The following is an 18,072-nucleotide window of genomic DNA, read 5'->3' as shown; positions in this document are numbered from 1 at the left end:
CGATCCCCAGTACCAAAAAAAAACCCCAAAAACATAAAAAATAAAAATAAGAACAAAAGGTCAAATATTGTTGTATTGTTCCACAAAATCTGAAAAGTTCTCTAAAACAGACAATACACATATCTTGAATATTACTAATTTTATCAATGAGACCCCCTTTGTAACACAAATTATAATGAGGAAGGCTACCAGTGATTACAGGGAGAAAGGTGACTGAACCACTTGTAATAGTCCCTCCTACAGACTGTGGCCTCTTTTAAATGAGTGTTCCTAATTAGGATCGCTGGTTACCTCTAGATTATAGCACGATACAAGCTGTACCAACATATATACAAAAGAATTTCAAAGTACACTGCCTCTGGTGGTTTATAAATTATAGATTTCATAACAGCAAATTTCACTCATAGCTAATCCATCTAAACCTGCACTATCCAAGATAGTAGCTACTAACCACATGAGGATACTGAGCATTTCAATTGTGGCTAGTCAAACTAAGTCGATCCAGAAAATATGAAAGATACATTGGATTCAGAAGACTTAATTCAAAAATACAAAATCTAACCCAGGCATGGTGGAATTCTACCCTTAGGAAGCTGAGGCAGGAGAACTGCTGCAAGTGCAAGGCCAGCCTGGGTTACACAGTGAGTTCAAGGCCAGCCTGGGCTATATAGCGAGACTCTGTCTCAAAAAAAAGATCTAAGTGTCTCAATACTTATACTGGTTGTATATCAAAAAAACATTTTAAGTGTTAAGTTAAATATATTATTAAAATTAATGAGGGCTGGGGATTTAGCTTAGTGGTTTCGCCACCTGCTGCACAAGTGCGAAGACAAGTTCAATCCCCAGTACCAAAAAAAAAAAAAAAATTAATGTTACCTGTTTATTTTTACTTTTTTAATACGGCTATTAGAAAATTTTGAATTTATATGTGCTCTGCCATTGTATCTCACATTATTTCTGTAGGGCTGCATAAATGTAGATTTTCTTTCTCTAAACCTCCATATTCAGAAGAATCTGGAACATGTTTTATGCACTTCAGCTGATGGTTTAGAAGGTATCTCAGATGAATCTTTCTCAAATAATAACTCTTACCGGTTATACTTTCATAACAATCATGCTGAACAGTCTCTTCTTAACCAAAACTCTTCCCTGACCTCTCTGATGCTGACATTACAAGTATACCATGTTTTATTTCTGATCTCCACTTCTAGTCCCTTTTGGGATTGATGAAATGTGATATAACTGCACACAAGCACTCTCATGTATCAAGATTTAGCTGAAATTCCTTTGCCCAGAAATTTTCAACATGCATTATTGCCTTAAATCCAAATGATTAATATTAAATAAAACAAAAAATCAATAGTTTAATCAAAACCTTCCAGAATCTGCCTAGTGTTTAAGAATGAATGTTATACTAGTTATTCTGCTAAAAGGGAAACATTAAATGTATTCAATTTTTGGTATAGATATAAATACAAAATTAAAAGGCTAGGTTGTGGCTGACAATGCAAAATGGAGCAAAGATTGAATATGAAAAGTTACGATGCTAGAGTAATAATTACACAGCATTAATAAAATTTAATCTGACCACTGCACACAGTGTAGAAACAAGAAAGTTTTATCATTATAACCTAGCCATTGAGAGTATTTTTTTAAATACTTACTTTTTCATTTGGATTATATCCCACTGAACTGAGAGTACGGGACACAATTGAGCACTGTCTTGAATATTGTGGACCATGCTATAAAAAAAAAAAGAAAAAGAAAGTGAAATAAATGCTTAAGTGGATTTAAAATATTTTTTCAAGGCCCGGGATTTAGCTCAGTGGAGCCATGCCTGCCTCGCAAATGCAAGGTCCTGAGTTTGATCACTGGTACCAAAAAAAATAAAAAATTTTTTTCAGGGTACTTCTTCCAGTTTGCTTCCAGGTAAAATGTTTTATCAGTCACTATATGTGGTTCTAAGCAACATACCATAATTATGGAAGGGAAATTGTAACTGCAGACTCACCCTCTTGGCACATAAGAAATACCAACAGCATCAGAACAATCTCCAGGAAAAATACAAAAAAAAAACAAAACAACCAATGGCCCAAGCATACCTAAAGAAAGTTCTTTATGAACATGAGACTGATAGAGCATGGTCAGAAATGTCACCTACCACAAAGAACTTCATCAAATACAAAACAAGAAGAATCTTGCCTTGAAGGAGCTTCAGTTCACAAAATAATAAAAATGTGTTTTATTTGCAATGTCTTCAGCATGATTTTTGGGGGGGCACAAAAGTAATTTGCTTGATAAAAATGCAAAATAATCAAGTTTATTCCTAATTTATCATAAATGTGGAGAAAGTATGTCTTAACACTTCAAAACATTAACAAAATGACTAATCGGTAGGGGATAGTGATTCATGCCTATAACCCCAACACTCTGGGAGGCTGAGTCAGGAGGACCACAAGTTCAAGCCCAGTGTGAGCAACTTAGCAACTTAGTGAGACCCTGTCTCAAAATAAAAACTGAAAATGGCTAGGGACATAACTCAATGCAAGGTCCTGGATTCAATCCCCAATACCATGGAGGGAACAAAAGAAAGAAAGAAAATGTTTATAAAAATTATAACCAAGGTTTAAGAAAACAATTTATCCAGTAGTCACTGGTAAAGCTAGACTCAAGAATGAAGGAAAATTTTTAAAAACTAGCAAAAAGCAACAAATACAGAACTCCCTTTGAAGTTTCTAGGAGGATAATTACTCAAACAAGAAACAGACAGGAGCCACGGATTTAGCTCAGTGGCACCCCACCTGCCTTGAAAGCACAAGGTCCTGAGTTTGATCCCCAGCACCAAAAAAAAAGAAACAATGTTTTTATCACAACATTTTAAAATGAATTCAAAAGATGTAAGCAATTAAGCCTCAAATTGCAAAATGTAATCTCTATACAAAAATGAAGGTAACAGACATGAAAGATATCTTTTATAAAATAAAGCCTTTACACTGCAAGTAAAACAATAAACTGAGAATGGGAAGAAAATCAACTTTTTCTTTTTTTTTTGTTACCAGGGATCAAACTCGGGTCCTTGCGCTTGCGAGGCAGGTGGCGGAACCACTGAGCTAATGAAGAAAATTAACTTTACTGTGTTCCTATTAAAGACCAAGAATATCTCACATATTCCATGTCTCATATTTCAATATCTCACATCTCTGTGAGTTCGAGAGTATTAATCTTGGGCCGGGGATTTAGCTCAGTGGTTTCGCCACCTGCTGCGCAAGCGCAATGGACACGAGTTTGATCCCCAGTACCCCAAAAAAAAAAAAAAAAAAAAAAAAGACTATTAATCTCAATTATATGAGAAAATTGAGTCCCAAGGCCCTAGTTTTTCAAAGGTCACAGGGATAGATATTTGTTGGGGGGGGGGGGTATTTTGTTTTTTGAGACAGGGTCTCACTATGTAGTTCAGGGTGGCCTTTGAACTCATGACAATCCTCCTGCCTCAGCCTCCCAAGTGCTAGGATTACAGGTGTGCGCCCCCATGCTGTCTAGGGATAGGTTTTAATGATCACAAGACTTAACCATAGCCAGGTGAGGTGCACATGACTTTAATCCCAACACTCTGGGATGCTGAGACAAAGGATCACAAGTTCGAGCCCAACCTGGGCAACTAAGTGACTTAGGAGGCCCTGTCTCAAAAGAAAAAATAAGAAATGGGCTGGGGATGTAGCTCAATACACAGGGCTCGGGTTCAAACTCCAGTGCTGTTTGAAAAAGGAAAAAAAAAAAGCTACCTTTAATCACTATCAAATAAAGAGTGTAACTATAACCTGAGCAACCCCCCTGAACCCCTCTACTCCCTGCTGGAACATGAAACCTCAGATGACTTTCCTCTAAAGCCCCTTACTGGCCTTGACCACAACTGTTCAAAATCCAAGAGCTCAGTACATGTACACGAGAGCCTCGGATGCTTTACTGAAAAACACTGAAGTTCATACGAATTGAATAAGGGGTCCAAGAAAACGATGACAACACTGGTCTCACCGCTGACCTACTGAGATTCAACAAAGAACAAAATGCACAAAAAGAAAGAAAAAAAGGGCCAGGGATTTACCTCAGTGGTTCCACCACCTGCCTCGAAAGCGCAAGGACCCGGGTTCGATCCCTGGTACCACAAAAAAATAAAAAATAAAAAATGCAGAAACAGTTGTAACATCAACCTTAACAACTATGAATTAGGCATTCGGTTTCTATCCAGCTTTCAAAATAAACATCCCAGGTTGTATAGATTAGTTAGTTCTATAGCTCATTAGCTGGGATCATGAAAAAAGGGACTAAGCCAAACCTGGCCCAGAGAATCTCAGTCCTAAGATGATTCCAAAATTTCTAAGTAGCCACACTCTGAGGAATGTTTAGATTAGCTGAATCAATGTACACTATATTCACTTTCAGAAAATTATGAATGTAAAAACAGCCTAAAAACATCTACACCACACAGTTAAAACTAAGTCATGTCCATTTCAAGTTACATCTGGGCAACATAGATGATGGACCACTATGTCTAACTGAGCAATGTGGGTTTTTTAATTATTTTATTACTATTTAAAAATATCTGGCTCTGAATATCTAACATGCTATATTTTGCCACCATTACCAAAAGAAAAAAAAAAAGTATACGGGCAGATGGAGCTCAGTGTCAGAGTGCTTGCCTGGCATGCATGTACAGCAAGAAAAACAAAAAATACTCATCTGATTTTAAAAGTTTAGATGTCTCTAGTTAGCCAGTAACTAGAAGTAGAAATCATTACAGCAGACAGAACCATAAAAGCAGAACAACTAGCCAAGGGAAAAAAAAAAAAAAGGTTGAATCTTTCCCACTGTTATTGGTAGCCTGCTTCTAAAAAGTCATTGGCCAACTAAACATTACTGGGTTCAGGGTCGCTCACCTCTCCCTCTGGAGTTAGACTCCAGGTTCTTCTCATCTCGAACAAAGAATTGAATGAAATGAGCAAAGAGCAGTGGCACAGTTTATTCAAGAAAGCAAAAGTGAAGAATGGGGGAGAAACTGGCTCTGCAGAGCAAGCTTGGGCCGAGTAGAGATAAAGAGGGTAATAAGAGCATAGATAAAAGTACACGCTGCATCTGGGAAATGTGAAAAATTAGGACAGCACCAGCTCCTCATGGCTGACTTTCTTTTATACTGTCCAAATTTCAAGGAAACCCAGGAGAACTTCTACTTCTGGGTGCTGAGAGGGGGTGCTGGGATCCCACGCCTCAGTCTGAGGTGAGACCTAGGCCATCCCCTTGAAAACCTGCTGGAGTTCTCTTGAGAAGTCAACCCACTGGGCTTTGGGAACTGTTCTGCACATGTATCCGAGATCTTGTAATTAACAGGCCAGGCCTCCTTCCCCAGCCAGCTTTGCCACACTCTAATCTCCTGTCTCACCACTGTAAGTCCTAACTGGCTTGGAGGCAGTCCTCTTATAAAGCCTTATTTCTCTACTTTGGCAGACCTGCATGGAAGTTTAAAAGCAAAAAATCCAGGTCAGAAATAAGACAACTTTTGAAAACCCACAAGATAAAACTTCTTTTTTAAATGCAAGGAACAAGTTAAATAATTTGGACTCTTACAGAATTTTACATTGTTGTTTTAAGCATATTAACAAACTGGTTATAAGCTGAGTCCAAAGTGCTTTTAAGAATCTTCCTAGCCTCAAAAGTTCTGAGGAAAAACTATAATCATTTCCATTTACAACAAATGTTAAGCCTATCACAGCCAAAAGGAGAAAGGTCAAAGTATGCAAAACTACTTCCCAGTAACGTACTGCCGTCAGGTTCCCTTACTCAGGAAGAAAGACTATTTGGATATTTTCCACACTTTTAAAAGAACTGCCTGCTGATAGTATGGCCCATAAGAAATGGTTTGACACTTAAGAGTCACAAGACCTGGGCCAACTCTTACTTCTACTACTTCATAGCAAATCATTTCTCTGGGTCCCACCCAGTTTCCATCTAAAAAATGTAGGTAGTGACACCTCCCAGCTTTCCAACAGACTTGTTAAAAGGATCAGATGAGGGGAAGGTTTAAATTATACACTTATAAGGTGTTTTCTGTGTACCATTTTATAAAGTTCTTGTGTAATTTATATGGGAAAAATAATAAAACCCTCCGGATCCGGGGGGAAAAAAAAGGATCAAATGAGTCTTTACAAATAATAAAGTGTGAAAAAAAGTAAAGTATCACACAAAAACTAAATATAAGCACTCAGCTTTCTCCTTTCTTAAAATTATACCAGAACTTTCAGAAGTTATCATCAGAGTAAATAACTCAGTCATTAAGAGACCTGGCACTGACAGAGATCCAAACTGACCAGAGGTGGTTTTTTTGGTACATTTTAGGTGTACAATATAATGACATTCATCATTGGGAATTTGCACCTTCACATAATCCATCTTGGTTCTTATTTTTTCCTCATTTACCTGCCCTCTCTTCAACCCCTCCACCACTCCCTACCTACAAAGACTTTGTTTCCATTTTTTTTCTCTTGTTAATTCCATTCCCTTCTTTCTTTTCCCCTACCCCTTCCACTTCCACTTCCCCTTTGCATCTTTTTTTCCTATTTCACATTATCTATTCTACCTTGTGATCCTTATTTACATTTTCAGTTTCTCACACCAGAGAAACTATTCAGTATTTACACGTGTGCCCTATTTATTTCACTTAAGAGCATCGCCTCAATGTGCATCCATTTAGCTATAAATATCTCTAACTTCTTGTTCTTTATGGCTGAGTAATACTCCATTTTCTAAAAAAAACACATTTTCTTTATCCAGTCTCCAGTTGATGGGCAAACGGGTTGCTTCCAAGTTTTAGCTATCATGAATTGTGCTGCTATAAACATGGGTGCACATATATCACTGTGGTATGATTCTTTTAATTCTTTGGGGAAGATACCCAGCAGGGGAATAGCTGGGTCAAATGGGACCTCTAGCCCTAGTTCTTTGAGGTATCTCCATACTGATTTCCACAGTGGTTGCACCAGTCTGCACTCCCACCAACAATGGAGAAGGGTTCCTTTCTCCCCACAACCCACCAACATTTGTTATTGGTTGATTTCTTGATAGCAGCCATTCTTTCTGGGGTGAGGTGGAATCTTAGCATTGTTTTCATCCGCATCTCTCGAATGACCAGTGATGTTGAACATTTTTTCATATGTTTATTTGCTGTTTCTACTTCTTTGAGAAATGTCTGTTCATTTCAGATGCCCATTTTTGGATTAGGTCTTTAAATTTGGGAGGTCTGATTTTTTTAAGTTCTTTATAGATTCTAGATAGACTTTTGTCTGAGGAACAGCAGGTAAAAAATTTTTTCCCACATTGTGGGTTGTCTCTTCACACTGTTGGTGGTTTCTCTTGCTGTGCAGAAGCTTTTTAGTAAGAGATCCCACTTGTGGATTGTTTGTGCTAGTTCACAGGCAACTGAGGTTTTGTTCATAAAATCTTTTCCTACACCAGTGTCTTCAAGAGTTCCACCTAACCTCTGTTCCAGCCAGTTCAACATTTCTGTTGTAATATTTAGGTCTTTAATCCATTTTGATTTTAGTTTAGTGCATGGTGAGAGATATAGATCTAGTTTTAATCTTTGGCAAGTTGAAACCCAATTTTTCCAGCACCATTTATTAAAGAGGCTGTCTTTCCTCCAGTGAGGGTGTTTGGCTCCTTTGTCGAAGATGAGGTGACTGAGTGTGTCTAGAGTTGTTTCTGCATCTTCTAATCTGTTCCACTCCGATCTGACCAGTCTTGACCCTGGCATTTCCTAGGTACGTGGGAAATTTCCTCATCTGCAAACTGGGGATAATAACAGTACTTATCTAGGTCATAATGCTGCTATAAAGATTAAGTGAGAATTATAAAGTCCCTAGCACAATCTTGCGTATATTCTATTCAGTATACAGTAACTATTAGCCAAAAAGAAAGGGAGGAAATAGCAGAGCTTTTAGATAAACTGAATGCATGTCTTCTAGCCAGTGCAAGCAGGAAAACAAATGTGTTTTTATATGATTAAATAGCACATTCCACTTTCACATTCAAGATGGGGCCTCGCTACAGACAAAACTAGGAAAGCCATTGGCGAAAAACTTAAACATTAATTCTACCAAAACCAAAACTCCCAATGTATCCACAGCGGCATGAAGGTGAACATTATTAAAACAATTCTGACAGGTTCAAAGAAGAAATGGCCTCAAAACTGTGGGTTAATGGAACCATAAAATGATCTTGTCAAAATAAACAAACATATGTTAATGCATCATCTCTAAATTTGCAAGGAACTCTATTCTCAGGTTTGTGCTTTTTGTTCTTTATGCCTTTTACTGACACCTTCTGAAAATTTTTTTTCTGTCATGGAAGTCAGCAAACCTGCAAGCTGCTCCATTGATGGAGTGAGTCTCCACTTTGGGGGACTTCCTCTGACCCTATCCAGAATTTGCAATGCTCCTGCCTCAGCCTCCCGGTGTGCTGGGATTACAGGTGTGGGCCAGTAAACCTAGTTTAGATCCCCCATCTTGAGGATATGCCTAAGACCACATAAAAACCCCAACTCCAGACCACTATGTGCCTCTCTCTTAAGGGCTGCCACTCTTTTTGCTGTACTTTTTAAGTTCTGCTTAAGAAGCCTCTTCATGCCTCTCAAACTACACAAATAAATCTGCAGGCAAAGGAAGTTCCTCTCATTCATGTTTCATGACCCACAACTCAGAAGCATCAGATGAGTCTTGATTTCAGCACTTTAACAGACCAGAGAGTGACCTTCCAAGGACTTGCCATCTGAGTACAGGTTTTCTTTCAGGGCTTGACTGCTTAGTCTTTGGGAACTCAGCAGCCTTCACTGTGCCCAGATCTAAGATGAATACCTATTACTTGGGAGGGATTGGGCTCATGCCTCCATACTAAGGAAACGAGGCCAGCTGGAAAACTACACCACTCCCACCATGCTTCACACAGACCCTCCCCGCCTAGCAGTGTGGCTTCCCCAGGTCAGAATCCAGGATTCATGGATCACCCCTGCCCCTTGGTGAAGCCACTTCCCTTACTCACACAGAAGATCTTCCTCAGGGCTGGAGGCTGACCCCACCGGCCCAGAGCCAAGGACTAGCACCAGGTTCAGAGGGTCAGTCTCCCTGGTCATGGCAGAGCCGATTCAGTAGCACAGTTGATACTCCCAGTACTGCTTGTCCACCTGCAGCCTAATTCCCAACAGACCAAATTCAGATATGCTCTAAGCGTAAATGATACACCTGATTTTGAAGACTCAGTACCTGCTACATAGAAGTCACAAGTGGCCAGTGTTTCAGACTAAGCTCCTCAACTAAGCCCCAATGGAAAGGCTTAAAGTCACTCAAGCTCAAGTTCAAGATCTAAGTTACAACTAAGCTGTTTATCCAACCTTCCTGGAAATTAGCATCAAAGAGATAACCAGCAATTCCCAAACAGGCCAGTTTTTTGTTTTGTTTTGTTTTGGAACTGGCAATCGAACTCAGGACCTTGCACAGAGCCACTGACCTAAATCCCCAGCCCACATAGGCCAGTTTTAAATGGCATAATAATGACGTTCTCTGGACTTAATCCCCAAGAAAGATAACCTGATGTGACCTGAGGTTAACCAATCAGTTGTGTATTTTTCCATTATCTGTCTCCCTGTCTCCACCTTACAAGGAAAGCAACTTTCAAAGGACTGATTCATTTTTCATTTCTTGCTTGTGTTTTACTCACCCCTTTTCTGTCTCTAAAATCAAAGTCTTGTCTATTAATGGAAACATTTATTCTATTTTATGGAATAAAATGCTTCCCAGTTCTAAAAATCAAAAAATCAATTAAGATCTTTAAATTATTGTTTTCTTCCTTTGACAGACCAAAAAAATGTGAAAGATTCATTAGAAAATGTTTACATTTACATGTTAAAATAAAATTTTGAATGAATTAGGTTAAAGACAACATATTATTAATATTAATGTCATCTCTTTTGACTGTTAGTTAATATGATGAATGCTGAAAAATATTACCTTTGAGCTCACCTCATACATTATTTCTACTGGATGGCACTGACCTATGCAGTAGGTCTCAAACTTCACTCTGCATCAGATCACCCGAAGGACTCGTTAAGAGACTGCTGAGTTCCTCTCACACACACCTGCTGTACCTGACAGATCTGGGTGTGCTGCTGCGCAAGCCTCTCCCACACTCCCAGGCAGTGCTGTTGCTGCTGGCTAGGGTGCCGAACTTTGAGAACACTGCTCTAGGCACCCAGGAGGTAGGACCAGAACTGCTCAATAGCTTACCTTTCTCCCCTGCCCTATCCTGTTTTCTTCCCTCTTTTTGACCACCACCTGCACAAAAGCCCTGGTGATGCTTTTAATCCAAGGAACAGACCACCCACCTTCATGGAACTGTTTTTATGCAGCCTTATCTCCCACAAAGTACCAGGTGGATAGCACCCAACTATAAGGGGACTATCTCCACATTTTTTGTAAAACAAGTAACAAGTTATTTCTTACACTGCTAGTTGCTTTATATAGTATATTCTATCCCATACAGTGCTAACACAAGATTTGTTTATCCTAATGAACTAAAGTTCCTTACTATTAAACCGGGACAGCAATATGGCTTAATGCTTCCCTTTTTTCCATAACTTCTACAGACACTGAACTACTTTTTGTGCCCAAAAGATAGAAATATGCCCTTTCTAGCCATGTATAATGTCATTCTCATGTAATCCCAACTGTTTGGAATGCTGAGGCAGGAGGGTAATAAATTCAAGATCAGACTGGGCAACTTAGTGAGACCCTGTCTCAAAAAAATTAAAATGAGGGTCGGGGATTTACCTCAGTGGTTCCAGCGCCTGCCTCACAAGTGCAAGGTCCTGAGTTCAATCCCCGGTACCAAAAAAAAAAAAAAAAAAAAAATTAAAATGCCTAGGGATGTAGCTCAGAGGTAGAATGCTTGCCTAGCATGCCCAAGGCCTTGGATGCAATCCCCAGTGAAAGGAAGGAAAGGAGGAAGAAAGAGAAGGAAGAAAAAATGTGTCCCTTCTCCCTCTTACTCTGTTTATTAAAGTGTGATAAAGGTATTGATGACAAATACGAGTGTGAATCCTAAATGGACCACTTAATCATGTGAACTTGGACAAATTACTCAACTGCTCTATACCGCAGCCCTAAAAATGTGAATCATTTGAAGATAGTTTGATGATTTAATGAGATAATGCATATGAAGACAGCTTTTCACCTCCTCTGCATTTTTAACAACTCCAGAATCTTCTATTAACCTTAGAATGATGGTTTCTCATTTTCTCTTCTCTGCACCCATTACATGACCACACAAACAACAACACCAACCAACCCTCTGTCTCATAATGCAATTAAAACAGTCCCTTTTTGTAACTATTATCTTGATCTCCTCTCCCAAGCCTCAGCTCTTCCCTATCTCTAAGATGCTGCCATACTCAGGAACTTAGGAAAATTACTTGAGTCATTTTTTAATAAAATTTACTCCTTTAAAATACATCTACAACTCAAGGTATGGAACTATCTATCACCAGTACTGATTCTAGAACATTTTTAATCACCCCAGAAAGAAACCCCATAACTTAATAGACACCCATCCTCTCTCCTCCCAGTCTCCAGCACCCACTAATCTTTTTGTCTCTATGTATCTGTCTATTCTGGAGATCTCATATAAATGAACTCATATAATATATTCTTTTTATGTCCAATGCTACCACCCTATCATGAAGTGCCATCATTCATAGCTTGGACTCCTTCAACAGCCTCCCGAACAGTCTCCCTGACTCCACTCTCTTCACCTCTACGAAGACATTTAACACACAAAACATAAACTCAATTGCTTCAAACCAGACAACTGGACTTCCGCGATTAGATAAGCTCTGGGTACAAGTACCCACACGACTCTGTCCTGCCTCATCTCTCAGCACCCTTCTCACACTCTTCACTCCAACCACACTGGCCACATCCCTCCTAATTATACCAAATGCAACCAATCTCTTAGCTTCTGCCTTGGCCTTCCTTTAGTCTGGAATCCTAGTCTGAATCAGTTTTCTGTTCAAATACCACATGCGCATCTATGTTTTCCCACTTAGCCACATTCTGGAATCATTTCAACAACTCCATTTCCTTCACTCTCTTGATCAACCAACCCCTTATTCAGAAAAGGGATATTACAATTTTTACCCCTATGCTGAACCTCTTTAAAAACAAAATGAAAGCACAAGGTCGTGAGTTCAATCCCCAATACCACACACACACACAAAAAAAGAAAAGTCCTGATTTTATATTGTACACCTAAAATGTACCAATAAAAGAATTTACGAATAAAAAAAAGAACCGAATGAAATCCAGAAAAGTAGAAACACAGGTGCTCTCCTACTAAGATATACCTCCATTTATATATAGTTATCTATAAATATTTTACCACACCAGAAACTGATTTATGTAATAACCCTAGAAATCTGTTTGGTTTTTTTCCAAGTGATTTGTCAAAAATTTCTCAACATATTAGAAAGATTTTCATCTGGGCATTTCTAAAGCACTGAGACATGCTTAAACATTCTTTTCCATGTTTACAGATTACAAGCTAACCATGAATGTTAAGGAACCTATAGCTTAAGGCTTCAAACTGTGTGAACACACCACACAATGAGACTGTTAATCAAATCAGAAACAATGTATAACTGGAAAAACAAGGCTTTGGAAATACACTATCCAAAGTTCACATTCTACCTCGGGCAATTGTGCTCTCACATTACTTAACTGCTGAACTCTGTTTCCTCTTCTGTAAAATTGGGATTTTGACCTTAGTTGTTACATGGATAAAAGATAACGTGAAAGCCATATATGGCATATAAAAGTTCAATAAATTGTAGCAATTACCATAAAACCAACATCCCCTAGCCACTGAATGTAGTTAGAAGAAACTAGCTATTTAAATAAAATATATTTTCAAAGCTGATGTATAAAACAAGTAAAGACTAAAAGGCAAATACTACATATATCCTAAAAATAAACAAACTCTGTCAACTGACTAAGAAGAGGCTGAATTCTCTACAGTAGTCTAGAGTTAGCTGTCTGCCTTCCACAACAACTAACAAACAGGTTTGCAAAGTGGAGAAAGGGATGAAAGGGGTTAAAATCTTCAAAAGGTTCTGCTTCAGACAGATTCAGCAGAGCACATTTCAAGCTCATAGAAGGGGAGCATGGAGAGAAGCTAAGAAGCAGCTCAAGTTCCCCTAGGAGCGACAGTGAACTTCAGAGATGCTTCCCACTTCAAGGAGGAATTCTTTGTGGGCACAAACATAATACTACTCTACTGTCACACATTCAGCACTTATTGTGTCAAATAGGCAAGATGGAGTCTCTCCAAACACATTAAAAGGAAGAAACCAGATAGAAACATAAAAGTTTATATATTACACAGTAAGTGCACAAGTGTACAACAATAAAAACAGTAACAACTTCCTCTCTTAGCCTCTCCAATTTAAAACGTCAGAGTCGTCCCTCCTACCTCCAGCACCAATACTTCCAGTGCTCTAAGGAAAACACCAAACCTCCTAACAGGATCAGTAAAGCCCACCACAGTCTAATCTCTGCCCACCTCCAGTATCAACTAGTCCGGTGATGGCGAACTTCTTAGAGACGAGCAACCAGACTGCAACCCAAAAACCACTTATTTATGGCAAAGTGCCAACACTGCAGTTAAACCTGAATACTAAGGTTTTAGTTTAAAAAAGAAAAACAACATGCATGTCATAGGTTTGTCACCACTGATAGTCTCTGTACCAGAGCTTCAGTAGGCTTTTCTCACGTCTTCTAACCTGCTTTCCCTCTGGCCATGGGACTCTTGCATGTGCTGTTCTCTCATAACAGCCATCACTTCTCTTTGCCTAGAGAAAGGGTCACTTAATTCTTCAAATCTTGTTGGAATTTTTACTCCCAAAGGAAATACTCCCTTAACTTAGGTAGTATAGTATAATTAAAACCACTAGTTCTCTAGGGTCTGGAGGTGTACTTCAAGTAGAGCACTTGCGTAGCACATACAGTCCCAGTGTTTTAGTCCCAGTACTACCAAAAAAAAAAGAGCAATAAGAACCACTGCTTGAGGGCCAGGGATTTAGCTCAGTGGTTCCACCGCCTGCCTCGAAAGCGAAAGGTCCCGAGTTCAATCCCTGGTACAAAAAAAAAAACCAAAAAAAAAAAAGAACTACTTCTTGAGTTCTAAATCCTAGGTCTGCCAAAGCTCTATAGTTTTGAACAAGTCACATAATACTTTGTGCCTTGATTTCTTATCGCTATTGCGAGGACTGAATAAATTAAATTTAAGTAAAGCACAAGAACAGTTACCTAGGGAACAGAGCTCAAAATACTTTTGACCAGGGCCGGGGATGTGGCTCAGCGGCACTGCACCTGCCTGGCAAGCACAAAGTCCTGAGTTCAATCCCTGGTACCGAAAAAAAAAAAAAATAGTCTTGACCTGCTCAAATCCCTCCACAGTACTAGCATCTCTTCCCATTAGCATTTTTACACTTATTTCTCTCTCACTATTAATAGACTAAAATATTGAAGAGACCAGAAATCATGTTCATTCTCTATAGCTAGACCACAGGATGCAGTCAATAAAATTTGTTAAGAAATAATAGCTAGTAAGAAGCTGAGGCCCAACAAAGTGACCCAATATACAAAGTCTAACAAATATGACTCCAAAATATAGACTTTGGACATACTGCCTCAGGTATAAACACCTATCTTACAACTCCAACTGATGTGGTCAACAATGATTAAAAGACAACAGAATTATAAAGATAAAAGAACAAAAACTGGCTTGGCAACAGAAAGAACAGTGTGAGCGGGCATTCTGAAGCTGACACTAAGCAAATACAGGTGCATGATTACCTCCAGCTCTCACACTGCCCACTTAGGCCTCAACTGCCTTCTCCTGGGGTCTGCAGGTATAGCTCAGTGGTAGACATGCATGAGGCCTTGGCTTCCATCCCCAGCACCCTCCCAAAAAAGTTAAAGATAGGACCATCTCAAAATGTCTTCCAATTCTAAATTTCTTATTAAAATAGGTCAGGTAGTCTATGCTGGGAGATTTATAAGATTCCACATGAATGGGAAAACGAATGAGGAGGTACAAACACAACAACCTGTAGGTCAAGCTGCCAATAGGACCCCTTAAAATGTTGACCTGAACAGTGGTGAAATGTGTTTCAAATCAGGCTAACCACTACCCAGAAAGGAAAAATAAACTCACAGGATGCATTTCACACATAGTACACTATGAAGTCATACAATCTAAGCCGGCTTTCAACTCACATGTAAAATCTATCAGCGATTCTGACATTGAATAATACTTTAAGATAAACTCATAACCCTAACTCTACTTGAATAGCTATTCACAGCGTCTCTTCAAAGCTGGGAAGGGGCAAAAGAATACAGTAACTGTTAGGATTCTAAAACACATCTTGGAATGCCTCAAAGGAAGTACAATACCGCAAGGTACTAGAATCTAGCCACGGGCAGTGCACAGGTACTGCGCCACAACCATCAGGTGTTGAAGGACTGCAGAAAACCCACTTGTGCTTGCATGCGTGGGCCACTCACTACCTTAAGCCACTGCCCTCCAGGATCCGCGGAAGTAACCCCGGTGGCAAGGAGGGACATGGTCCCAGCCCTCTCTGGCGCAGACTCCCGGATGGAGAATTAGTGAGCGCAGAACGCACCCGGGCCCAATCCAGGCCAGGGGTACCGGCAAGAGGGGCCGCGTCTGTCGCTCTTGGAACCACTGGGAAGCGGGACAGGCCGGCGCACTCTGGCAGCGGCCGTGGAGAGGGGGAGGCTGGAAGCCCACTGAAGTCCTGGCCCGGAGAGCCCCGGCGCTCCTCACCTTCAGGGTCCACAGCGCCGCGCTCCGCATCAGCTGTTGCGGAGGCTGCCGCCCGCGGCGTCCGGCCGCGACCAAGGCTACGATGCCTGCCCAGAGCCCCGCCATTGTCGCCCCGGTCGACCGGCGCAGCGTTGACCTCTCACCTCGCCGAAGGGGGCGGAGAAGGGGAGCGCCTGTGCTCCAGCCAATCAAGAGCTAGGGACCTTACCCCCCCCCCCCCGCCCCCTGCCACGCGGGCGGGGAAGGAGGTGGTCCGGTGGAACCGCGTGGGCCCCTCAGAGGCTCTGCGGAGCATAGGGCGCTAGGACCCGGAAGGAGCAGACGGGCGGCGCGCAGTCCCGGGAGCCTAGGAGGCCACTGTACCGAGCCGACCCAGGAGAGGAAAGGCTGCAGGACCCGCTAGAGTTGGGGCTACCGGCCTAGGAAGACTCGGTACCAGCCCAGCTACCACTTAGCAACCAAACTGCAGCCCTAATAAACACATCAGAGTCAAGCTCTTAACTATTTGCCTCTCCTAGAGTCAACTTGAATTACAAACCCAGAAGTGACCTAGAGGAAGTTATAGCATGGTACATGCCAAAAGAGCTATAAACAAAATGAAGTTATCTAAGAAGTGACATTTAATAGAATTTTAAAATATAAGTAGAAACAAATGACAAATGGAAAGGATTATCAGTTTCACAGATTTCTCAGTTTTGTACCTAAGGCTGAATTCATTTCCTATCGAGGAAAACTGCTTTTCTTTTTCATTCTTTCTCGCCTACCCCATTTTTTACTCTTTAGGTTGGTTCTCTTTTGGTCCTATTTTTCTTATTGATGTTTCCTTCATGAAAGGTGCTTGTAACAAAAGATACCTGTCTCACAATCTCTATTCTCCACTTGTTCCTTTAACAAGAGAACTTCTGACTTATAACTGGGAATGGCCACCCACCCAAAAGTGCGATACCCAGCCTCCCTCCCTTCCCACAAGATCTGGCCATGTAACTAGGGACATGACGACTGTGCCATTAAAAGGCATGGGGTGTCCCCACCTTCGTGTCCTCTTTTTCCTAAATAAAAATTTGTTGGTGGGTGCTGGAGAAGCCCTGTTAACCCACAAGATAGGAGCCCCATGAAGAACACAATAAAATCACCACTTTCAATATTAATGTCTCTATTGCTAACATAGCCTATAATTCTAATACAGTGTTTTCAAGGGAATATAAATGACACTTTGAACCAGAAAGTTATGCCTTGTCTGAGCTGTGTCTCAGTTTTGAGATGATTATTATCTCCAAAGCCTACTTCCTGTTAACAATGTCTTAAAATAATTGTTCCATGTACTTTGTCCAATTTTCTATTTATTCATAGTGGGAGAAGTAGTCCGGGACCAGGTACCCTACAATAGCCAGAAGTAGAAGCCGTGTCTCAGTGTTTTGAAAGAGTGTTACAACTTGTTCCTGCTTCTAGGTTGCTCTTGAGAAATCAAATGCCAGCTTTCTTCATCTTTTGTATCTTATTAGTTATTCTGTTTCTACTCTACCATTGTTCATTGGTTATAGGGCTGGGGATTTAGCTCAGTGGTTTCACCGCCTGCTGTGTAAGCTCAGGACCCAAGTTCGATCCCCAGTACCAAAAAAAAAAAAAGATACTCCATTGGTTATAGAGCAGAGGGAATTGTGAATTATGGAATCATGAACAGCATTATCCACTACAGAGACCAAGGCTGTGTTCCACCTGGAGACCCTGAACTTTGAACTACATACCTGTGGCTCTGAGTGGAAATAAGTGCAGATTAGATGTGCTCAGCTGGGAAACATTACCTTCCCTTTATGGCTCCAGGCTACAGTTAACCAAACAGGGAATCTAAGGGAGGAGGGTGTGAAGGGCACACAGGTAATGGGGAAAAAAATTAGAACCAAGACACAACACGTACAGGTACAAACAGCCAATGATAAATGTAAATGTATTGTATACCTAAAATGTACCAATAAAAGAATATAAGGAAAAAAAGGGGGAATCTACAAGAGATTTAGAAGCCACTGTAAAATATGTAGCAAAGTTTCTTGAAAGTTCTCAGCTTGTCCTCAATCTCCACTCTGTTTTGCAACCTTGATCCACCACTAGATGAGGCAACTATTTCTCACTGAC

The 18,072-nt window shown here is 40.4% G+C and overlaps 1 protein-coding gene across 17 annotated transcripts in view; it reads right to left on the bottom strand.

The window, feature by feature from the left end:
• Nucleotides 1-16,105, bottom strand: part of Pcca (propionyl-CoA carboxylase subunit alpha) — a 399,147-nt gene extending 383,042 nt beyond the window's left edge. For 13 of the 17 annotated variants that reach the window (XM_021239371.2, XM_021239372.2, XM_021239373.2 and 10 more), the window contains exons 1-2: nt 15,943-16,099; nt 1,665-1,742 (exon numbers count right to left, since the gene is read on the bottom strand). In XM_021239371.2, the coding sequence (XP_021095030.1) occupies nt 1,665-1,742; nt 15,943-16,047 (183 nt within the window). In that variant the 5' untranslated portion in view covers nt 16,048-16,099. Of the gene's footprint in view, nt 1-1,664; nt 1,743-15,942 lie in introns of all 17 variants that reach the window. The other 4 variants (XR_015443859.1, XR_002387412.2, XM_021239378.2 and 1 more) reach the window with 2 other exon arrangements.
• Nucleotides 16,106-18,072: the final 1,967 nt, after the last annotated feature.

This window comes from Heterocephalus glaber, unplaced genomic scaffold, assembly GCF_053883595.1.
Source record: "Heterocephalus glaber isolate CG9 unplaced genomic scaffold, H.glaber_assembly_v1.0 deba00001579, whole genome shotgun sequence".
Taxonomy (NCBI): Eukaryota; Metazoa; Chordata; class Mammalia; order Rodentia; family Bathyergidae; genus Heterocephalus; species Heterocephalus glaber.
This window is presented reverse-complemented; position numbering and strand designations above follow the sequence as displayed.